Source organism: Chlamydotis macqueenii, chromosome 28 (genome assembly GCF_036417535.1).
Source record: "Chlamydotis macqueenii isolate bChlMac1 chromosome 28, bChlMac1.mat, whole genome shotgun sequence".
Classification (NCBI taxonomy): Eukaryota; Metazoa; Chordata; class Aves; order Otidiformes; family Otididae; genus Chlamydotis; species Chlamydotis macqueenii.
This window is the reverse complement of record NC_141583.1, coordinates 2,359,317-2,384,297: the sequence shown is the minus strand read 5'-3', so window position 1 is coordinate 2,384,297 and position 24,981 is coordinate 2,359,317. Positions and strand designations below refer to the sequence as shown.

Below are 24,981 nucleotides of genomic sequence, written 5' to 3'. Positions count from 1 at the left end.
CCCAGCTTTGGCACAGTGCGCAGAAAAGATTTTGCAGTTTTCTCCAGTCTTAAAAAATGGAAGAGAATCTTTGCTTGCAATAATGGGAATAAAAGTGGCTTCAGCGAAAAGAAATCCCTCACCAAAGAATTTTTAGACAAATGATATTGTTACTTTCTGAAATGACCTTACATTTTATGTTCTTTGAAATAGAAAATGCTGAAATGCTAAAAAGAAAAAAAAATGTGCAGGTCCACCTGACTTGACGAAAAATTTTATTGTTGATTTTTTATAACATCAGTGCACAAATGTTAAAATACAACCCCACTCCGGAAGCATGTGGCTTCAGATTAGGTACGCATGATTTTTATGCTGTGCCTGCTGTAAAGCACCGATTACTTTATGAGCAAATTAAGCTTTGCAGGGACAGGACACTCTTGCTCTGGGGTGAGCTCATGGAATGTATCCTTCTCAAGGAGTTATTTAGGAACAGCTTCTCCATCAACAAAGAGTGGCGAGGCAAAGTGACACCACACAACACAAACAGTCCTTGAAAGACAGGTGACCTCGGCTTTGAAACCCCCAGGCAATAGCGATTAAACAGGACATTTTGGAAGGGGAACGCGCAGAGAAAATGAGATGCGTATCATGTTTCAGAGAGATTCACTTGGCTGCCTCAGAATGAGAAGAAAGTGTAGCTTATGTGGCTCACCCTAATGGAAGTCTAAATTTAGATGGTGGACAAAATTCCAGCTGAACTGATTCACCTATACAAAAGCAAAGTGGAAGGTAGGGAGGAGAGAAAGGGAGAAAGAGGAAAAAAAAAAACAACACACAAACAAACAAACAAACAAACCCACCAAAACCAGCTCCATACAACAGTTACATCCAGATATCAGAGGTACAATCTCCACCAGGGTAGCGAATCTCATGAGCTAGGACAGGCCCATCAGGTTCCTTCCCAAAATCCACTAGGAAGTTTTTATTCACTTTCAATCCACCTCTTTCAGTATCCACATCAATCTGCAGCATAACAGAGCCTTCCCTGAAAAAGGGACAAGAAAACAGATATTGGGAAAAGGATTTGTATTTGCTGCTCTTCTCTTCCATATCTGGGCAGGATTTGTCTTTGTTTAGTATAAAATGGAAAGACCTCTAGATTTAAATTGGGGCTTAGCAGGTCTCAAAAGTGAGTTACACTGCTCCAGTAAAACCTGCAGCCTCAAGCTAGCAAAGAAAATTAATGGCTGTTGTTACTGCCAAAGCAACAGGAAGCTGCGCTGTGCCCTCCTGTGGCCATCTGGAAGATCATCTTCTCCGTTCTTAAACTCAAAACCAGAAAGTTGGGCCGATACACTCAAAGGCAGTTTGGATGTACTACGGATTCCAGGAAGCAAGGTCATGTTCACTGGTTTCTTCCTATTCTCATCTACTTCCAAACAGATCATGATTTCAACAAATAGCGCGCGCAGACCCCAACTTCTGTGTGCCTGCTGAGCAGGAATGGATTCTGGCTAGTGGGGAGAACATCTGGGCTGGCAGGTTGTGTATAAGAAGTTACTGGATCCAGCCTCCCTGCGGGGGAACTTTGCTGTGTATACCAGCTGGTATGTGCACATCACTGTTTACAAAGGAATCCTGAACACGGGCTTGTACAGCCATCCTTGTTTGCCAGAGTTTTCTTACTTGACAAGATCTGGGTAGAACTGCTTGTCCCATCCGCTGTAGAGAGAGGTGGTGACATATAATCTCTTCCCATCCAAACTGAGCTGAATCATCTGGGGTCCACCCGGCACCCTCTTCCCCTAAAATTGTAATAGAGAACGAGGTGCTCAAGGCAAGCTGCCACGGAGGCTGAACGAAAGAAACACAACAGCCAGGAGAAACAAAACAGCACCGCAGTGCTGCTGCTCGGAGGACCATCCAGCACTCTGAAATCCTTGAGACAGGAGCATCAAAACCCCCGCTTTGGAGAGAAAAAGGCTTTTATTGGGAGTCATTTCTTACTAACAGGGAGCCTTGAAGCCATTTCAGACGAGTTCCACTTAATTCACAGAACTAGTAAAGTAAGAAAGTAAGGGCTGAAGGGTTCACATTGCTGTACTTGGATGGAAGCATCAAAAATCAAGCAAGAGGTGGGTGGCACAACACAACTGCAAATAAGAACCTGCAACGTGCATTTCAGGAAAACTTACTTTGATCACAAATGGCTCTGGCTGACATTGCAGCTCCTTGTCTTCCACTACAGTTACAGGCCCACCTTTTGCGATGCTTCCTCCCAGAAACACCTGTGGCCAAGAGAAATGTGTGAGAACAGGCATCAGCTGTCGAAGGAACACGAGAGCAAGACAGCCACAGCTCTCAAGCAAAAGTAAATTGTCATTTTCTCCTTTTAAAAAATAAAGAAACAAGAGGACTGTACTACTCTTATATGTGACAGCTTTTCTGATGTTCCCTCACCTGCCCCACCAGTTTGGGTCTGCGGGTGTCGGAGATGTCGTACTGGCGGATGTCTCCGTGCAGCCAGTTGCTGAAATACAGGAACCTGTCGTCCAGCGAGATGAGGATGTCGGTAATAAGACCTTCAAGAAAATATTCAGTAGCAAAGTCAGGAAATGGGCAGGACCAGCAACAGAGAAGGCCACAAGCCTATTTTTCAAATTCTAGTCATAGTAGCCTCAGAAAAATATGCTAAGGTATGGGTTGAACAAACACAATCATCCTTGGAAACCCAGTGCCTATTCAAAGGAGGTTCAGGCTCTACCAGCATTCCCACGCCCATTCCCGAATACTGTGAGCTCAGGCTGAAAGATCCAAACTCCAAGTAATTTTCTAGAGAAACTGACCTCAAGCATGGAGCAGCCTGGGAGCAGAGGCCTGACAATCTCCTGCTTGGTGGCTTATAAACAAGGCTGATGTGGTTACATCAGAAGTGTGACACAAAGAACCCAAACAGAAATTTAGAATTTTACAATTTTACTTTTTTTTTTTGTCATTTAAGGATAAGATTTTCCAAAAAAAGAGAAAAGTTACACTAAAACCTGAAGAGGAGAACACTCCGTTTCTTTCCCAAGCATGCTCACACTAACCAGGCATGTCAGGGAGAAGCCATCCTTGCACCTTCTTGTTTGGTACTTGAATCACCTTCTCTGCTGCCCAGTCTCCTTTCTGCAGGAGGCACAGGAAAGAACACAGCATTATTCATAACTCACATTAATGTGGATTTTGGTCTTGATGTTAGCCGAAAGGGCTCACCTATGCCTTACAGAGGGAGGAGAAGCAAACCGTGCTGTGTATGAACAGGTCCTGTACAGAGGTGATACCCACTGCAAGTGTTACCGAGGGCGAGGATGGTGACTACGCTGCCAGCGAGAACGTTAATGATTATACTACGCAATAACATCTCAAACAGACTGCTGTAACAGCAGCAGAACTAGAGACTGCTCATCTCCCACCGCTTGGTGTCCTACCTGTCCCCAGCTCGCCCTCTAAAATGGCAATAGCTCTACTCCTCTGTCCGTGACTCCATCGCTTTCCCCCCATCCTCTACCATTGGGTCTTCCCTCTGCTTCCAAACACCGGCTGAGCAGCAGGCAGCACACGTTGATGCTGGTGACAAGTTTCACGTGCTCTGATTAGCTGTCCAATTGAGACGTGCTCGTTGACCAGCTTGCAGGCCAGAAGGCAAGCTGCTGAGCTAATGCTGCAGCCCCTTCCACAATGCAAGCATTTAGATTGTCTTGTGTTCAAGGGATCGCTAATGTTCCCATCATTGGCAAGACCTTCCCCTCTTTGAGACTTCCACAAATCGTTAACTGTGACTAAACTGATCAACGAGTTATTCTGGAGGGCAGGAGAGCTGGACGTGGGACTTGGCTGCAATCAGACTGCAACTAGCAGCCCTGTGTCTTACATCAGAATTCTACTGCTTCCTAAGTGGTTGGTGGATTTCTGAAACAGCCAGGTTTGAGCTTCTACGCTTGCCACGGCTTTCACAACTTACCTCTGTTTTGTAGAACCGATGCACTGCACTGCTCAGAGCACATCCAACAAATCCTTCTGCAGCATCCGGATTGTGCAGGAACCGAATTTCCAAAGGAACGGAGTCCTTCCCTAAGTCAACTGACTGAATGTAGGCGTGAGTGCTCCAGTCCCACACGTTAATGCGGCGGCCGTAATGCCCTAATTGATCAGGTTGGAGGAAAATAAGCACAGAAGAGATTATTTAACAAAGAATCACTTTTACTTTTGAGAGTTCAAACAAATGCTCCCTCACCTCTCTCTACATCAGCTGGGTTAAACCCATGTGCCAAGACTTTTGGGACTCCCCATTCAGAGCTGATCAGGACATTGTGGCGTGGCTGGTACCAGAAGTCGTAACCCAGCGGGGGGACCTTTTCCCCATTCTCCCAATTTCCTTTCACTTCAAAAGTCTCTCCATCCAGCAAAACAAAACCACCTGACAGGAAAAACAAACAACAGGGTTTGAAGACTTTCACGAAGATTCACAGCTTTAAATAAGTGTCGTGGTTTTGTTTAGTGAGGGGGGGGCCTAAGGTGGTAAAAAAGATCCTGAGAGACATCTACCAGCCTGTTGTGAGGAACGGCTGCAGACGCCAAGGTCAGTGAAGGAGGAGGGGGAGGAGTAATGCGGCTCCTGGCCAAGATTCCTCTGCAACTCGTGGTGACGACCATGGTGGAGCAGGTTGTCCCCCTGCAGCCCATGGAGGTCCACGGAGGGGCAGAGATCCACTTGGAGCCCGTGAAGGATCCCGTACCGGGGGAGGTGGAGGCCTGAAGGAGGCTGTGGCCCGTGGAGGGCCCGCTGGGACAGCTGTTCTGAAGGGACTGCACCCCGTGGAAGAGATGACCCACGGCAGAGCAGTTTCAGGAAGGACTGTGGCCCGTGGGAGGGACCCCACAATGGAGCAGGGGAGGAATGTGAGGAGTTCTTCCCCTGACCATGAAGCAGCGGCGTAAAACAACGCGTGATGAACTGACCGCAACCCCCATTCCCTCTTCCCCCCATGCCGCTCGGGAGGGGAAGGTGGTAGAGATAATGTTAAGCCCGGGAAGAGGGAGGGGTGGGGGGAGGTTATCTTGTTCTCTGTCTCATTATCTTGCTGTTTGTAGTAAGAAATGAATAGTTTTCCCCAAGTCGAGTCTGTTTTGCCCGTGATGGTAACTTTAAGGATTTCTCCCTGTCCTTATCTCAAACCTCGAGCCGTTTTTCCTTATATTATCTCCCCCTGTTCTCTCGGAGGGTGGGGGGAGTGAGAGAGAGACTGCGTAGTCTGTCCCGACCGGGGCTGAACTACGACAATAAGATAAAGAATATATGAATATTTAAATGTCTAATTTCTAAACACACTGTACTACGCAATGCTATGCTTAAGGAAAATTTTGTGATTCTGTCAGTTTTGCTTTTGTGCACTAAAGCAAATGAAAGCTGGATTTTTAAGGAACTTTATCACATTGTCATGAATTTTTTAAGCTTCAGTTTCCTCTATTTCTACTCAAGTCATTCCAATAAATCCGTTAGCCCTCCTAGAGTACATTTCAAATTAGGGGATATTTTAGAGAAGATCCTGGAGGAGTCATCTCTGTTTTTCTTTGCTTGCCACCAGTATCCTTGAATTACGTAGTTAATATGCACCTATTCAAGGACATGTTTGCCCACAATCCAGCAGAGAAAAACCCCGTGAAAAGGAGCAGGGTTCACCACTCACCATCTGAAGTATAGTTGTTCTAATAGCTAGTACTTCTCTTCAGATGTCAGGTGCTTTACGTCTCAAAAGGTACAGTATTTATAGGCAAGAATCCTTCAAAAGTTCCAGACAGGAAATGCAATCTAGAATAGCTTGGAAGGCTTAATTTTCATTCGACAATGAGAATTGAGGTTGGCAACAGAATCCTTCACGCCCAAGTCACAAACACTGCGCTGATACAGACTGTGTTCAAAAGCAATACTTCCTTACTCCGCGCTGAAGGGGCCTGAGTCAAACATTAACGGGTTTCTTGCTCATATCATAACCACCAGAGTTGGTCTTCTTGAGTAAAATATGTGAAAGACTGGAAGCTGAACTCATCAAGAGTCCCACAGAGGTTCCTCCAGACCAGGTTTGAACTGCTCTGGCAGAGCAGTGTCCGGGGTAATGGAAGTATTTATTCTGGAATGGTTAGGTGCGCAGAAGAACTGTAAGCCCTTACCAACGCTTCTGGCTTTGCAGCCTGTACTTTAGAGTATGATACTCCTATACCACCAACACTTTTCTGGAGTAATGAGGGGATTAATACCTTTTCCATTGCCAGAAGGGTCTCCCATGCAGCTGATTAAGATGTCACCGCTGCCCAGACAGTGAGAGGTGTGAGGATGAGCCACGTTCCCCTTCCAGAATAACTCCACTGGCTCAACAATCTAAAATGAGGACACACATAGTCACAGTCAGCTTCTCCGAGATCACTACAGAATTCCAGCTCCACCGCTAACAGGTCAAGCTTGAAAGAGCGAGGAAGGGGTGGGAATGGTGTATGTGTGAGGGGGGCTGTTTCTCTTGCTACTTTGGTTTTTGCGTACCTGCCACCTCCTGCTTTCTACTCTGCCCACTAATACGGCGCCATCCACGGCATTTATTTGTTCTTCTCGAAAATGTAAACAGCAAGAGTTGAATCGTTAGAATCAGCCCAATTCCTGCATCAGACACTGATATCTGCGTTTGTTTTCATTAGTATCAGTGGCAGAAACACCACTTGTGTGCATTCAGACATCGGCTATCGCTGGAGTACTAGCAGTTCAGAGGGAAAAATAATCTTTCAGGCTTGCCAGGGACTTGGTTTGAAAGCAAATTCACTGTATGAGAAGAGACCTTTGGGGGTTTTATTCCACTGCATTAATAGTTAACGGCTGGCAAGGTTCTAAAAAATTCAGAACTGAAAGACGATGAATGAGAGTATTTGCAGGCAGGAGGGGCAGGACAAAAGGCCACTGAAAAGTTTCCTTACATCATGATCTGACTTCAAAATAGGTTTGTGATCACTGAATTGGTCTCTGCCAAACCTGGAACTTTGTACTGAAGTTTCACACGTTGCTGTAGGATTCATCTGACCAAGTCTAGATGCTGACAGCGTACAGATTTACACCGAAGCTAACCCTCTATGCTTGCTTTACAGTCAGTTAAAAGAAACGCACACTGTTAAGCACAATTCCTTTACTCTAAACCAGTTTTCTAAACCAGGTTAGTCAAAGCTGACTCCAGCAATGCCTTTTTTTTTTTCACTGACTGTAAAGGGAATCTAAACAGTTACACATGGCACAGTGATACAGACAGTGTAAGTCTGTATCCGAATCCGTATCTACGCCAGCATCTGCATCCCTGCCAAATTAATTCTACTGCAGTAGAAGTATTATTTGGGGAAATATTTCAATTATTTCCATGAACAAGAGTTTTTGGTTTTGGGGTTTTTTTGTTTGTTTTTTTTGTTTGTTTGTTTTTTTATAATGTTCACTTCCACATATTGGAACATTTTCTTTTTTTTTTTCTTTTAAAAAATTGACATATCACATGTTTAGGACCCAAAGATTACAAATCAAGGAGGAGGTGTCCTTTACGGAAGAGATCTGGTTTTGCTCAGTGAAAACGCAATCAAATTTGAACTAATCTCTGAAAAACATACAATTTACATATGCTCAGCAAAATGTGTCAGGTAAGAGTTTGCCTCGTGATCTTGTAGTCAAAAATAATAATAGTGTGAACTACTTCGACTGAAATTCATATTGCAGAGAATTGCAGAGGCAGGCTGAATTTTGGAACTTCCTAGATTTTGAGTGTTTGACACCACATTTACTCTTATTTCTTTAGGGCAAGATTTCTGTGTATAGTTTAGCAATAAATTGTAGGAGTTTCAAAACTCCCACAAGTTCCTAATATTTGACAAAAGGTTCCATAACTGATCCAGCTCTCCCATTCTAATTTGAAGTTGGAACTCATAAAATCACCATCTCTTGGTCAAAATATAAGAAGTAAACGTCCTAAAGTCATCTAAACAGACCTTATGGATTCTAGGAGCTCGCAAGTCTGTTCCCACATCCACCACATAAACACGAGAAGAGATCAGACTTGGTAGAATCAGACGATTTCTTCTTTTTGTGGCATCCCCAAAGCAGCTGCTACAGGCATTCCACCCCGAATGATGGAGCTCATCCTTAAGATTCGGCATGGGCAGGCGATGGATCACCTAGAAAGTCAGAGACAGACTTAAGATTCAGTCTAGTATGGTTTTTCCCCTAGGCAAAGAAATGGGTCTTTATGTCAAACCATAAATTAATAAAGAGCAGAAGGAAGCTGCTCGTTGTTATTCAGGGAGCAGATTCAGCCTGAGATACGCAGGGCTGAAGCTCTAAAGTGGGAGCAGAAAGTTGGACATCATGATTGCATAGCAGTTGTTAAATGTTGTACGCTATTAAATTAATCCCAATCTTTAAAAGGCTCTATCTAATTAAGGAGACATGGAATAACGATATGGAAAAACTAACAGAAAAAACATTGCTTGCTCATGGGCTGCAAGTCTCTGACTTTACAAGATTTACCTGATCACAACTGGGGCTGACTGTAGCAAACTGACACGTTAATCTGCACTCTGGCTTCTGATTTTTACTTTTCCTCTGTGTAACTAAGAAAAGTTGAAAGATTACAGCTAAATTTTGTCAAAGTCTTAGGAGACTTGTTTCCTCCACTCCTCCACAATAAAACTCTAAGCAGTAGCTATAAAAAAAGAGAACAAATTAGGAAAATCTGTGTTGTCAAACCATGCTCAATGCTCCTTAAAGTCATGGAGATCAAAGTCCAAAGTATCTTAGGCAATCTGAGCCGTATAAGCACGGCATGTTTACCCGCAGCACAGTGTACGTTATTTGCAGTAACAAGCTGAGCAGCTTAAGGACAGACTTACCAATATTTCGGATCAGGTACATTGGTAGGTACCTACCCACAGCTTTCCATTTAGGAAGTAAATGGATGAGATTTTTAAAGCCCAACGTGTAGAATTTCCCAGGGTATCGGACATCGTACATTATAACTCTCTGTATACTACTGATGGACCCCGAGGAAATAGCACCTTAACACTCACACCCGGTATAAAATCAGAAATAGAACACTCAGTATAAATCAGAAATAGCGTTACAAACAGAACTTTTAAAATACTAAGCACAAAAATGCTCTGAAAGTGTCTTGAGGCTAACAAGATAAATGTTAGCTTTGAGTAACCCAGTAAGGAAAACAGCAGAGGATTTCACTGGTCCTCAACACAAATATCTACTTAACAATGATTATGCGAACCCAAATATTTACCACCCTAGCAAAGGGAGCCATTCTACACACAGGTACCTGACAATAGTGTGGAGATTTGGGGTCAACATCCACAGTGGCCAGGTAGTCGGGCTTCTCTATCCCGGTGTTTCTGTAGATACAGGGCAGGTACACGATCTCCTCCCGGGGACCTTTCAAGGCAGAAGTCTTGTTTAATGCCCCAAAAGAAACCATTTTTACAAAAAGCTGCGGTTAACTTTAAAAGAGTCTTCTCTGGATTTAATCTTTCAGTCTGCAAATTGTGATTCCTCCTTGCTGGCCCTTGGTATTTCTGCAGTATGGAGAAACACTAGTCATATACAGTTTGAGCGGCCAGGAATTGCCTGTGCTGATTCGGCTCCCGCTCCCTTGCCCTCCTTACGTAGGAGACTGAGGATGCAATTATTTTGCTGAAAAAGGACAGTGCTGGAGAGCACCTTCCCACCTGCGAGGCCACGACAAGCCTCTCCTGTCCCCGGTTTCACAAGGGATGGCTCCCCGCTGCCAGGGCCCAGATGTCAACCCACCTATGCCAAAAGCCTTCTTACTACAAGCTATAAAATGGAGGCTTTAAAAATATATCAGAGGACTCGAGGTGAAGTTCTGACGCTATCCAAAACTACAGCAAAATGCCTCAAGGGCTTTAGGATTTAAACTTGGGCTTTAGGTTCAGGATTTAACCGGGCACTGCCGGGAAGAACAGACTTCTACATGACTTTTGTACAGCTACAAGTGGATGAGAAGGGTGTCGTTAAACTATGTCACACAGAGTATCTTACAGTCCTGTCTCCCTATTTCCCCTTCTTAGACTATCACTTGTTTTTTATGAGAGAGTCTGACGCAGTCTATAAAGATCTCCATCCAAAACCACCAATTAAATACTGGTTTTAGGTTAAACACTTACCCTCAATATTCTTAAAGCAAAGCTCTACTTTGCAGCACAGAAAAACACACGGTTTGTTGAGTGTCAGCATCCCGTACCCAGGTGGGTATCTAAACCCAGACCCACTTTGATTTGCTGCTGATTTAGCAAACTCATGGCAACAGAACTTGCACACTTTGCCCAGAGTGGTGTGTAAAATGAAATCAAATATCTTCTGATATTTAAAGTCTCCCTGGCCTTGCTAATTCATGAGCCACTGTGGAAGGCATCTACCTAGTCTTCACCAATTGGAAAACAGTTCCTTGACTGGTGGCCTGGATTTAAGAAAAGCTGTTACAGTACTCACCTTTCATGGCATCCAGAGGAGTTGCATAGCCTGGACCACATCCTCCGCATTTTGCTGCTAAGAGGGGGGGAAAAAAAAAAAAAAAAAATTCTTTTAATCTCCAAATTCTCTTAAAGCATATATCTCAGAGGACATTGGCTTTCTGTTCAGAGACTGACAAATCTGAGATCCCATTTTTACATTGCCAAACACCTGTAAGTGTCACTGACTCCAGCCAGCGCCCAGGTTACTTGAGTTTCTGAAAATACACATCATATGACACTCCATGCTCAGAAATAATGGGAAACTTGGGCTTTCGTTTCAAGGAGCTCAGCCTCCCAGTTTTAAAGCAGGACATTCATATGTGACAAGGGGCTAGGATTTAGGAAAACTGTGTTAAATGTTTTAAGAGAGCTGCTGAATCACCGCCAGATGAGTAAGCAAACAGATTGCCCAATCTGAACAACCCATTTTATTATTACTGGAAAGCCTCCAGTCTTTCTCTGCACGTAAAAGCTGAAGAAATGGTTATTTTTAAGGATTTACAGCCTGGGTAAGAGGTGATACCGCAGGTGACCAGAAAGGACAGGAGGAATGGGAATTATGAGCCATTCCACCTTCCCTCTATCAAAAATGCAGCTCCCCACCTCTGCTCTCACACCACTCTTATGGCTGCCAGAAACGCTCCATGAAAAAAAACATTCCTTCCAAAAAGCTAGGACTCCTGTATTAGGATTTTCCAAAATTAAGAACTTGATGCTCAGCAAGCATAAAGCAGTGCTTGCTACTAACGTGTAATACTTGGTAACCCTTTCAGCTGGCTTCTGGAATGTTTCTTGGCTCCCTTTCAGTCCCACAGCCAGGGAGCTGCAGGCCTGCTGAACGCACTCCAGAATTTACAAAGAGAAGTTTATAGCAACAGGGTTTCTTCAGAACGCCACAGATCTAAGATTTCAAACCCAGAGGCAGGGACAGCTCCAGTGCCCATTTGATTACGGAGCCTTTCTTGGAAGGCAAACGCTCCAAGTGATCCACTGGCTGCAGGGGGAGGCTCCTAACTTTAAAAACTAGATCTTCTCAAAAAGAGTAATTGAGGACTTCAGGTTGAATTTCACATTCTTTGTGAAATATTTTTCTCTGAAAACACAAACGATAAAGTTTGCTTTGTTCCATTTATGTCTAAGCCATAATTTAAACTTGATGCCAATTTTCTCAATCACCTAAATTAGCAGGAGCTCAGTATGCATTCGACCACAGAGCAATCAGCATTGCAAATGCAGTTTTCTGCAGATTACTTTGAGAAAAAGCTTATTTGTGCCAAATTGCTTTCCAGAGAAAACATACAGCAAGATGATGAACGTTTTCTCTTCCTTCTTCTCATACAAATTTCTTTTCTGCTTTCCTTCTGATCTCGCCCAAACACTCTTTCATTCTGAGCCATTGTATGGCACTGCCTGGAGGCATCCGCGGGTGAGGCAAGCCTGGCCCTGGTACACGATGCCAAGCTCATTTGTGATTACAAAATAAGGTTTTGTCATGAAACTGTGATTTGTACCATGTTACAGCAACATGTTAACACTAATATTTACATTGCTATGTTAATAAGCCATGGTTAAACGTGTTAAGATCACTTACTGTGTGCCAGATCCCCATTAATCTGGCAGCTCCCAGGGTTCTGAATACCAGGAAGTGGGACGCTGTCACACAGACGTGGTTTGCAAACTCCAGCAAGGACAAAAGCAGCGAGATTTTTTTTTTTTTCAGTATATCTTACACCATTATAGGCAAATTCTCCTATGGGCAGCTTCCTATCCACAAAGTCCATCTTTCTTGTCTTTCTAAATCAAAGAAAGTTGCTCTACCGCCAATGGCTGATGTGAAAATTTAACGGGAAGAACATTTTCTTCTCCAGGGCTGTTCAGCCTGGAGAAGAGGAGGCTCCAGGGTGACCCTAGAGCGGCCTCCCAGTGCCCAAAGGGGGCTGCAGGGAAGACGGGGAGAAAGTCTCCAGCGGGGCCTGGTGTGACAGGACGAGGGGTGATGGTTTTAAAATAGAGGGAGGTGGATTCAGACTGGACATTAGGAAAAAATTTTTTACACTGAGGGTGGTGGAGCACTGTCCCAGGTTGCCCAGAGAGGCGGTGGATACCCCATCCCTGGAAACATCCCAGGCCAGGTTGGCCGGGGCTCTGAGCAACCTGATCTGGTTGGAGATGTCCCTGCTCCTGGCAGGGGGGTTGGGCTGGGTGGGCTTTAACGGGCCCTTCCCACCCAAACCCTGCTGTGATTTTATGATTCTGTATGCATTTAGCTTTAACTGTTCATTGTACTAGTTTCCTTTTTCACAAGTGAAGTTACAATAAGCCACATTCCTCCTTACTCCATGCAGTTATTTATATATACACACCAAGAGTTGTTAAAAATATCATTGTTCCTTTTGTTGCCGTTGTCTAGAGCAGTTCTCTCTTGCTGAGAGCAAAGGGAATTGAGGAATCCAGTCGGGTTTCCTTTGGCTCTGTATTTTTTTCATGTCTTTCCACCTGTTCTGTGCTTCGTTTTGGAGAACAGGAGGGACAGTAAATCAAGGCAACTGTCCGATCCTTGGTGAGCCACCACCAACAATCCACAGGCCACTCTGGAAAACTCCACACAAATCAACACCAAGGTTTGGGGATATGTGGCTATGTTTACAACAGCTGAAAATATACAAGCCATAATTTTCCACAGAAAGCACAAGGGACTCCAGCAGCTTTCCATCCACTCAGTGAGTTTTAGACAAAAAGGAGGCACTTCTCCATGTCATAAATGTCAAAAGAGCTTCTCCGACAGTGGCAAAGACATCGTACTCTTCCGGGTGGCAGAGAAGAATAAAACGTTTCATTTCCCTTCTTTTTGGGGGCACCATGTTGTACCACAGCACCAACATTCCGTGCAAGGTCAAAGAACGACGACTGCATCTGTCAGTCTAGCAGTCACAGCACAGCAAACCAGTCCAGACACCTTCAGATTAATCTGTCCCCGTTACCGGGTGAGCCAAGTCACTGTGTCACTCTGCATCCCTCAGTGTAAGTGCTGCCTTTGTCAGGCAGGTGATAACAACGCCTCTCTGCCTTTGCAAGGGCTGAAAAGTCTTCAGAAACGCTGAGCTCCTCAGAGTAAAGAAATACTGGGAAATACAGATCGTCCCAAAGGACAGCAAACACCACAAAACATTCTAAAAGCGAGATTTTGGAGATTGCTTTATCAAAGACTTCTGAAAGTAAGTATTTTCTGAAAAAATAAAAGGCCAGTCCATTTATCCTTACCTAAGCAGTGTGTTAAAAGCACTGAAGTAACATGCAAAGCTCCCGAGGAAGCAGCAGCACGATCAAGCTATTCTCAGATTAACCTGGAGTCACTGGTAGTCTGGATCGTGAGGTTTATAGATTTACAACAGTGGGTAACAGCACCGTAAAAATATCCCACCTGATAAAGCGCGGTTTGATAGTAAATTCAGTCACTGTTAACGCAGAGAGGCGTTCTTCAGCAGTTTGGGTTAACAGCACGAAGTAAAGGAAAGGAGCAGGAAAGACTTTGTCTTTTCTTTGCAGTATTTTATAGCAGCAGAGTTCTGCAGCCCGCTTCAGACAAACCGTGAAGGTGCCTGAGCATCTTTACAGAGGGAGTTTAGGAGAAAGGTGGCAGTAACCAGGCCCCTCTGCTGAGAGCTTCAAGTTAAGTGGAACAGACCTGGGCCCAGCTGGGCTTTCTGCACAGCCCGAGAGAACAGACAGGCCCCTGACGTCAAGGGGTGTGCACGGGTCACACGCTGACATCTTACAAAACGAAGGTAAGCAAACGTGGTTTATGGTCTGATGGCGCTAAACTGCAGAAATAAACACAAAAGTGGGAAAAAAAGAAACCACTCTATAGGCTACGCTGTGTTAATGACAAGACACAGGCCTTACAAAACACCAGAGATTAAATCAGCACGCTCTTCCTGGAATACAAGTTGTGTTCCAAGTAACAAATTATGCAAGCAGACTTTAACGATCCGTTAAATTTTTGAAGAACAGTCCAAGGCTCGATCTCCTACCCTGCCAAGAGCATGCTTTTCCAAACCCTGTGACCAGTCAGTCGCCATCCTGCTGCTTTAAGCTTTAAGGCTTTAACCTAAGCTTTAAGTATTTAACGTACTCTTTACACGCTGCCTAGGGACTTACAGACCGCCAGGCTGCAAACTGAAACTTGTCGCTCGTTAGAAAGCAAAGCAAAACAAACATAACTGCACTACTAGTCCTTAGTAAAGCACGAAAGGTAAACATTCACCCCAGGCAGATAGAGCAGACTGGACACTTCTGCTGAGTCAGAACCGTTGTTTTTGTCGGTGTAAGACGGGCTTTTTGTCACCAAGGTCTACAGATTTACCCTGTTCTGGGAAACCACAGTGTAACAGTGTCCCCCTTGCAAGTTACACAAATTTACGTGCAAAAAAACCTGCCGCCTATTTTAGTCCCCTCCTTCCATTTCCTGCCCTTATACCCAAAAATGAAAGCCCGTAAAAACGATACGGTCTATCACAAATATATAGGCAAAAAGTGAACGTGCCATTCACGTTCACAACCCACCAGAGCAGCAAGCCCAAACGGTTATTTCCGTTTCTAAACGCTGAGGTGTTAAAAGAGACATTGAATGCATAAATACGACAGCATTAAAGCTACTTATTTAAAAGCACAGGGGGGTTTCAATAGCTGAAAGAAGTAAACCTGTTAATAGCCGGAGGAACACTGAACTTCAGCCCCGCACCTCTCCTTACCACCCACCGTGCTGCCGAACCCACAGGCCCCGGCGTACAAGTCTCACAGCGCGAACCGCAGCCAACAGCAGCGGGTCCCGGCTGGATCCCCGAGCTGGATCCCTTACCCATGTCGAATCAGACGCTCAGGGCCGCTGGGTGCGCGCAGGAGCAAGTACAGTCGCCTGGAGCGGATTTTTGTGAAGCAAAAGCTGCCTGGAGAGGGTCAGATATACAAGAGCGAAGGGGCGGGCAGGACTGGGGAGAGAAACAGCCAAGGGGAGGATCCGGCGCAGCGAGGGGTGCAGGAGGAGCACAGGAACAGAAATTCCACTTTCACTTCCCGGGAAAGAGTGGCGGAAGCTGTCAAAGCTCTGCCACACCTGGCACTGCTGCACTTTGCACCCGCTCCTGTTTACATTCCAGATAGGTTTATCTGGGTATTTCGTACCCAAGGAACCGTCGTCACGCAGAGAGCGTATGCAAGCTTCCCAGCACCAGCTGTGCTTAAAAACTCTTAATTTTGGGCAATGGTTCCAGTTCTCCGGGAGTCAATGCGTGCCAGACAGGCTCCCAGCTCCCAGTCGTGCCTGGTTTGGCAGGCAGCAATCTTTTTAGCCTTTCATGGTCCTTTGGTGCCTTAAACAAGGCAGCTACAAAAAGACAATTTGTCTGCTGAAAATGTCACAGAACTGCTGCTTAAAGAAGATTCTTTCAAGACTGACAGTTACCCCAGAGTATTAGAAAATCTGGACTTCACTCTTTATTCCATCTTGGACAGCTAAGCTGTCCCCAGTAAGACCTAGCCTGGTTTTCCCACTGATTTTTTAAAGGACACAGCACTTTTCCCCAAGCAATATTACCTGTCATTTCCAAATCATCCTCAAGAGACAGGACCACATTGTACAACTCTGTCCCATTTCTGCTCCACCTTTTATCCAAGCCACCAGTAACGGCAGAGAAACTAAAGGGTGCCGAAACGCTAGGACTATCTAAGCAATTCCCTCTATCAAGCCAAGAGTCAGGGAGAGCTGATAAACACCCTATAACTAACCATTTATGATTTATTTAGTGACCTGGGCCTTTTCTTCCCAAGCACAACTGCTCTCAGTTAACTTGTTTACCACTTCAGATCGCTAGCTAAATACTTTATGCAAACAAATTACTGCTCAAAAATGCTTTTCTCTAAATATTGCTTTCAATGCTCCACAGCTGTACTCAGATATTTGAACTGCCTGATGGGCCATCCAAGAAATGCCCCTCTCATCTCATTCGACGGGCCAACTGCTTCAAAACAAAGATAATTTTTTTTTAAGGTATTTTTATTATTTTTGCCAAAAAATTCTTCATGTCCATTGGACCGTTCATCATTTATTACATCTCATGCACACTGTTCACTCCGTCTGGTCTTTTCCTCCTCAGACACAGCCTTGTCTGTCCAACAGCTCCTTCCCTTAACTTTTCATTTTAAAACACTCTTTACGACACATAAGCTTGATTCAGCGGGTTTTTTAAGCCGCTATTAAAAAGTGTGAATAATTTATTCCAGGGACTCACGAGACTGTGTTCTCAGGAGACGCCACGAAACACTAACTGACGATCCGGCTCCAGGAATCGGCATTTTGACCAGACCCGTGCTTTCAGACCAGCCCGCTCCTGAAGAACCCCGCTGACGTTAACGGGAGTCCAAGGATGAAGAGGAGTTCACAAACTTCACTTCAACGACAAGAACGGAGACCTGAATTTTGGGCGGAGTGGGTGGGAGTTCAGTCATTCCCAGCAATGACCTGCCACCAAAATCCGCAGGAGTTTTAGCTCTGGAGGTCAGCAGGAGGACAGCCTGGCCAGCCCACCCTCCCACTCAAGTCCCGTGCGAGGAGTGGTACTGCCAGAATAGGGGAAGCACGGAATACAAACACCATAAATATGCGCAAACTGATCAGGCAAACTGTTTAAATTATCTGACCCAGCGGGGAATGCATTATTGCTCAGGATGAAAACCACATTCCGTTAAATCATCAGTGCTCTCGGCTCACATCTCGCGCCACTGTGGAGGCAGCGGGATCCACTGCACACCTCGGGGTGAGTCACCGCGAACGCAAAACCAGAGAAAGGCCAAGATGGGTTTGTACGCACCAGAGGCTTTGGAACAGTCTCGGAGGCAGCCTGAAGCAGGGAAGTTGCAGAAGAGATGCTAGAGATTAAAAGAAGCGCGTGCCAAAGGGGGGGGAGTCGAGAACAGGCTGGTGAAAAAGCTACAAACAGCTGGTGATAAAGCTCATTGAGTGAAACAGGGCTGTGTTAAAAAAAAAAAACACGCTAGCAGCCACAATTACTTTCCTCTAGGCCTTCACAGGCTGACCTACCCTGCAGCAGGCCTGTGCAGCTCCTGCACAGCTCTCACCACCGCGACACCCCGTGCCGCAACTCGGACTCCTGCAACACTTCTGGCAAGCGCGGGCCTGAGTTTTGTACCCTGCCTCCAGAAATCCATCTCACTGAAATGTCATCGCTGAGGTTCGCCAACACACTTCATCAAGGTAGAATACTTTTATCCACGTGTCGGCATGCCTCGTCTTGAGGGGCGGGTATAATACATCGTTATATTTACAGCAGCACAAAAAGAACGCGTAGGTAGGGCCAAACACGTTTGTTGCTGGCCCTGTATCTTCTAATAACGTCCAAACTCGGATGCTACACAAGATCTAACAACTGTTATGCCAATCCTTTCAACTACAAGTAGAGTGGAAGAATACACTGTAAAATCTGCGGTTTAAACCGATGTCCTGCATATTACAGATGCACCGCATCTGCACGTAAACCCCTCAGCTTTCATTGAGAGTCCTTGTATAAAAGCAGCACAGGAAGAACGAATTCTAATTATTCACCATTACAAACCGGGTCAGGCATATATCCAAACATTCATATAAAATGATGTGAAATAGCCACGGTCTGAGTTAGGAATTGTTTCACTGGCCTGGACAAGTTTCAAACTGGCCGTCTGTCAACCTTTCTGACTACCTGATGACTTTTTGAACTCAGGAACGAGTTGGTACGGAACTAAGCAACCAAAAGTCAATGGAACAGTTCACATTCCTGCTAATCTCCACTCCTAGAGCTACACATGCAGTGTCCTCTCCCGTGCAAAGGAGATGTGCTTTGTTTGTATAATTGTCCCGCAGTTATACAGAGTGCAAAACCTCTTCGGGAGCAGGACCAGGAGCTTTACATCACACTCATATTTTCATCCTAGTCATATAACTAATACAAAACCCATCTGTTCCTCCTCTCCAAACATCGCCATCCTTTCTCCAAAACAGGAATACGAGAACAAAAATCTAAATGTCATTGTCAAAGAGCACAGCAACTAAGAATTCCCTGGTGTGTGTTTGGCTTGGTAGACAGTTAATATCAGGGTTTTATCCTTTTATTGTTTACGAAAACACTGTGTCAATTTAAATGAATCTGTACAAAACAGGCAAAATCTTGCAAACCGCAGGCAAAAGTGTCATAGAGAATGTTGCCTGAGTAAAAACTATTGCATTTAGATGAGCAATGTTATTTCTTTCCTCTCTTGATTGCGCAGAGTATTAAAGTAAAGGAAAAAAGAAATTAAATCCAAACAAATGCAACACAAAAGTAAACCCCCAAAACAAGAAGCACGGCAAAACAGAGCAAGCCACTGGGGATGCATTCATTCACCTCTAAAGAGGATGGGAAAGAAAAAAGCCCACGCATGACAAGCAAGAGTCAGATCATCCAGTGGACAGCAGGAAAACCCTTCCAACACCACAGCGACGACGTAGAACAAGAGCTGCTGAAGAATTACGCTCAGAAAACAGTATCAAGAGGCCGTTGTGTTCACAAAGTCAAGCATCCTTAAGAAAAGCTACAGTTAAGGGTGTCAATATAAATTAAATTTTATGCTGATATAAATTAAATTCAGTTGTCTTTGAAATTTGCATTGTAAATCCTACGTTGTGAAATAACTCCCCATTATTTTTCCATGAGGTACACACCTAATTCAATTCCTGAGTAGTTAATACACATTTACGCATTAATATTTAGTGCATAACCTCAAGCTTAGCCAAAAAAAAAAACCCCAACACACTCCACAAAGCACAAAAGGCTTTTTTTTTCAAATTGCTGTATATGAACCTTGCCATAAGAGTATTCTATAAACGCCATTAAATTTAGCTGCGCCCTGCCCACTGTGTTAGGTGGCGTCAGTTATTTGACAATTGCTGGCTTGAGATGAATGAATCCGCCGTAAAACAGCACAGCAGCAGGTCCAGATGCATGACGTGATGTCAAGTTGGCAAAGTGATCACCTGCAACGCAAATGCTGACAGCCTTCTTCGAACTTCCCGGGTATTGACAAGACACATTACTGTTCTTTAATTGTTAGGTAAAATACTCCATCTGTACGGCAATTCCACTGGCAAGCGGGGTTAAACATCGACACGCGTAACAATAAACGATGCCTCTGACAACTTGCAAATTTTACCTCAGATCTTATACTAGAGATTTCTGTTCAATCCCACAGTCATGCTATCTGAAGGAATCCGTTTTTCTTTTTAAGAGCCAATATGCTAAGCCTTGTGTTTATGGAGCGCTCACCGCTTGAGGCGGAAACAAGTACAAAACCCCACATATTAATTATTTTTAATAATTTCATAATGCTTACAGAAATTGCATAATCTTGGAGAGCCCTCTCTTTCACTTCAAGGTTGCTAATAAAGAAATGACAACAACCAGATGTTTAGAGAAACTGCAAAGGGAAATCTCAGCTGGGACTTGACAAGACAAACAAAACCAATGATTAAAAAGACAGACATTTTTATAGCCACAACAGCTTCCTGCAGAGAAATATCTTGATCCCGGGCCAAATCCCAGAGTCCTGTAGGCTAGAGGCCTCTATTTTTATTAAGCCTTCCCTTGAGTAGGTTTCTTCTGCAGCGGTAAGCTATTTGCCTAAGTAATTAGCTCATATTTTGCAGATAATATTGTCATTCTTTCAGGGCTAGTATTATTAGCTGCCAGTAAAAAACTGCCCTGTCTCAGCAGCTCTTTAAGGAAAGGAATCCCGTTCCTTTTTTGTAGCTGTGCTGCTCAGCTAGGCACTCTCAAGAATAAAGGAGGGAGTCTTGCATGGGCTAAGAGCTGGCCCATAATGCGCTTTAGCTCCCTTCAAATGTTTGAGGCGCTCTAAAAACAAACGTTTGGGTTTGGTCTGCCTCGGTATTTACCCCTGTTACACAAACAGGCATTGAAATAAGAGCCTGTGATTGTGATATACATTCTTTTTTTTTTTTTTTCTTTGTAACAGCTCATTTCAGTAAAAAAAAAGGACAGGAAAAAAAAAAAAAGACTTACAAGATTCCTCAATGACAAAAAAAACAAATGAAAAAATATTCCTTACCTCTCTGTAACATACTGAAACAGCTCGGCAGAAGATTTTTACCCTAGAAATAGAAACGTAAGGGTTTTTAAATTATTTTTAGCAATCTTTTCAAAGACACAAGTGGTGTCTGAGGCTTACACATTTGGTAGCTATGTGGTTTAAATCAGCCTGAGTAACTCCTGGGCACCCGCTCCTGTCCTTGGCTGTCCGCTGGGTTGTACAGAAACAACTGCACCGGGGAGGGCATTTCCTACACGCTTAGTTATCACAGGGACACTCTGGAGAGAAGGGAGAAGTTTGTAGCTATAAACTAATGAAAATTCATGCTCTGTGTTACACCTTGTAACTGTAAATTAGTTACACCGTTTTTGAGAATTAAACTGAGCACGGAACAAATTAATAAGAATCCTCAGGCACCACAGTGACCAATTTGTGCAAAGTATAAACGTTTAAAGGAGGATTCCCCAAATCCAGCCTTTTGAAGTGAAACACCACGTTTGATTTCTGCTTCGTGAGGAGGTGGAGAAAAGCATTTTAGGAAGAGCTAGAGACATGTTATTTAATGTTTGTTTGAAAAAAAAAAAAAGATTAACAAAGTTCCAAGCGCTATATGTCAGTTAAAACATAGAACATGTGGATGTTTTAAACATTCAGATCTAAAGAATACCAGTTAATGTCAAATCGATCACAAACAAGATAAACTGAACCTAAGTGTTCATTCAATGGCGTAAGTGAAACGGAGATGGTTCTGTAATCAAAAGGAAACAGGGAAGTGTCCTATACTTAAAACAACACATAAATATAATTAAAAAAAAACTGGGAAAAAATCAGGGAAAGCGTCACTTAACTGTAGTAAGCTTGGGCATTTGGGGCCGCCAGCACGCCTTGCTGCAGAAGCTTCTGTCTACCTCGACGCACCTGACTCAGCCAAGCTGCCACAGGAAAAAAAGGAGTTACATAGAGAACTTTGCTTTCAAATTGTTAGCGGCATTCTCAAAGCTTATTTCATTCAAACCTATTCTAGCGGAAATTTCTGCGCCCTCAAAATCTTCTCTGGCCAACCCCACACTATTTTTTGAATATACGTAAGCACTGGAAGAAGTCCGCTACATCGCATTCCACGTTCAGAGCTGAAGTACCTCCTTCCAATGGTTGTCAGTTATTCTAAAACCGCATGTTGAAATTTTTCACTTATTGCTGCAGGAGGTTCCAATCTTAGATTCCTGGCAAAAAGCCTTCCGTGGCAGGCGTCCAAAACACCTGCAGAAGCGAAATCCAGCATCCCAACTTACTGTCTTCGGGACACGGCATTTATCAACCCAGTTTTCCTACGTCCAACTTTTCACTAAAACCTACCTTAGCTTAGGAGAACGGCTCAGTTGAGATGCAGAGCTGGACCTGCCTGCCTGTCATGCTTAAATCGGTTTGTGCGTGCTGCTCTCAACACGGCTTGTTTTTCTTGGGTGAACGAGCCCTGCGGAAAACAGCGCGTCAACGTCTTCACAGGTGTTTGCCTTCTTTCTACTTCACGACTTGTTCGTTTGCTGCTTCTGCCAGCCACAGATTGTCGACGCATGCACCTGCAGTTACCGGATCTCCTCGACTGCCCCAAGTGCACGCACAGTTGGTATTTACCAGGTGAAACACAAGAGTTCCAAACACGTATCGTGTTTTAAAACATACGTAATTCACTTTTATTCCTAAAGAAATGGGATTTTTCTTTTTGGAGCAAGAATACCGGACTCCTATCTTGCTGCCCTCATGAATTTATGCATTTCAATAGCAACTAAAAGTTTCTCATTCTACTGCGCTCTCTTCTGTTCCAGCTGGACACAGCAAAAATGAAAAATCGCTCACCAATGGTGCTGTGATTTAAAACAGCTGCATGACAGGGTCGTTAATTTCATTTGAATTTGGTATCTGCAGAACCTACACTGGATAAAGGCAAAACTACCCTGGTGAGTTTTTATGGCTTTTTTTTTTTTAAACTCTGCTTTTTAAACTCTTACCTTAGGTCTAAGAAACATTGCATTTACAAGGAAGGAGGAAATCAAGTTTGGGATTAGCAGATGATAATTTTTTCAGCGGTAAACACAATCATTAGTCATCAGTAACATAAAACTGCTGGCAAATCTTTGCTGCTGTTGACATCTGAATTCCATTTACAAACTTAATTTTTCCCATCGCTAGCAATGCCAGTGCGGCTGGCTGTTTTCCCCTTCACTTAAGGAAAAAAAAAATCACTTTTTATTCATAGCTTCTGGTTCCAGATTTTTTTTTTTGTTTTTAAAAAAGCAAGTGAAAATTGCTATTATAATATTAAATAATTAAATAATACTTAACCTAAGGCAGAGGCTGCGAAGCACAATCAGGAATACGAATGCGTAACAAGCGATAACGATGCCCATTGTTGTTATCACTGGCATAACCACAGAAGAGAGCGCGGCCCTTTGCACTGCGCATGGATCTGATTTATGGGTGACAGACAGACAGTTACGTGAACACGCTTCCCTCCAGCATGAGGCGAGGTGGCCTGGTGCGTGGTGGAAACCAGGAAGAGTGACTGGTAACTCACAAAGACCGTCAGAAGAAAACGAATGTGCTTGTTTAACAAACCGCAGAATAATAAAGGACGTTCCAGCAACACATGGGTGTCACAGCACGGGGGTCATTTGGGAAGCACACTATTCACCAAATTCCTAAGAGTGTTTTAAGAATAAATAAAATAACATTTCAAAGTATGCTGGAGATAGAAATGTTAACAGAGTTACAAAACGTATCCTTGTATTTTTGTTAACTATTAATACAAAACATTTATTATCTGTCTTAACCATACTGTCTTCAGTATTCAGTCTGAACCGTACGCGGTTAAAAGCAGTGTGTTCCATCATCCCTAAATTATTCATAATAAGAAGTTCATTATTACAGATATAACCACACTAATAAGTTCACGGTTACGGATACGAACCATTTGAATTTATGCTAGGGAGAAATGTAGTCACTGACGATACGCTGGCTTGACAGCGCAGGAAACCTGGATGGCACCCAGCCAGCAACGTACCTCAGCAAAGGCACAATCTGAAGCATTTATACGGTCGTGTTGGTTGTATTTTGCATCGTTTAAATACGTAAAGTTGGATAAAGGCTTACGTATCCGCTCAGGCAAAGCCCTCACCCCTAGGTGGACAGCTCCCGGTGTCGCGCCGTACCACAGACTTCCAGGAAACCTCGCCAGAACCCGTGGAGACGTTTATGGCCATTTAATCTTCAGCCTCCGCCTCGAAGCCAGCCCCGAGGGGTGAAACCTGTGCCAGCTTCTGATGTGAGTCTCATAGAAGGGACATAAAATGTAAAGAGAAGGAATAGTTTCATCAAAAAGGCCTCTTAATGATTATTTTTGGACATTGGAAGTCTCTTGTTTGGAGACGTAGCCACCAAACCCATGTCTGAATTGCAGCAATGGCGCTATCGGACCCATCACTCTTCGTGGATGACGGGTTTCAGTCCCGTAACCGCATCAGTTCTCCTCACCTTCCCCAAGAAACCTAACGGCACCTAGGCAGAGGTGGCAGGCTCGACTCTCCACAACACCGCCAGCCACCAAAACCATGACGCAGTTGAGACCTCAAGACCTCGTTACACCACCCATAACCTAATTATCGCTGCACCTGCAGATGGCAGCATTGAATCCCCGCCACGCTGCCAACCTACGGCAGGTCCACGGCGCGACAGATGCAACCCAAGGCGCAAAATCCCGAAGGCGCGGGTGACGGCGCGGACGCTGCCCGCCACAGGTGGGGGATTTCGGCTGGAGGCACCAACCGCCTCCTCCAGCAACGGCGGGGCTCCTCAACAGCCCCCACAGCGGGACGGCACCTCCCGGGGCCGGGGGGGGGGGGGGGGGGGGGGGGTGGCGGGGACACCCCCCCCCCGCTCAGCCCCGACCTGAGGGAGATGGCGGCGAGGCGCCGCAGGGCCTGCAGGCCTCGCGCGGGGCCTGGGCAGGCCCAGGCCAGCCCCTGAGGCCGCCGCAGCCCCCCCGGGGGGCGGCCAGGGCTGGAGGGGAGGCCGGGAGGCTGGGGGGGGTCCTGGGGGGGGGGGGGGGCGCGGCGACGGCGCCCCCCCAATCTGTGCTGGAGACAAACTCCGCCAGGGCCCGGCGAGCGGCGGCGGCGGCGCCCGCCTCCCGCTGACGTCACCGCGCCGCCCCGCGGCCCTGAAGGAAATGACGTCACCGTATCCCTCCGCCGGCTAGGTTCCCCCCCCTTTTTT

At 44.9% G+C, this 24,981-nt stretch overlaps 1 protein-coding gene across 1 annotated transcript; it reads right to left on the bottom strand.

Moving 5' to 3' along the window:
* Positions 1-237: 237 nt before the first annotated feature.
* Positions 238-15,680, bottom strand: LOC104479152 (methanethiol oxidase). Its single transcript, XM_086768545.1, has 12 exons — positions 15,434-15,680; positions 10,553-10,609; positions 9,363-9,475; positions 8,029-8,214; positions 6,277-6,397; positions 4,256-4,438; positions 3,983-4,161; positions 3,069-3,147; positions 2,440-2,561; positions 2,175-2,267; positions 1,666-1,784; positions 238-1,024 (listed from the first exon to the last, which is right to left on the bottom strand). Exons 1-12 carry the CDS (start codon positions 15,435-15,437, stop codon positions 862-864), a joined length of 1,419 nt encoding a protein of 472 aa, XP_086624671.1. The 5' UTR covers positions 15,438-15,680; the 3' UTR covers positions 238-861.
* Positions 15,681-24,981: the final 9,301 nt, after the last annotated feature.

Bases quoted from the DNA above. Each gene is read 5' to 3' on its own strand.
- LOC104479152 (XM_086768545.1), bottom strand. The intron at 8,215-9,362 runs GTACCTGTGTGT...CTGACTTTCTAG, and splicing joins AATCTCCACACTATTGTCAG to GTGATCCATCGCCTGCCCAT. The intron at 4,162-4,255 runs GTGAGGGAGCAT...CTGATCAATTAG, and splicing joins CCCAGCTGATGTAGAGAGAG to GGCATTACGGCCGCCGCATT.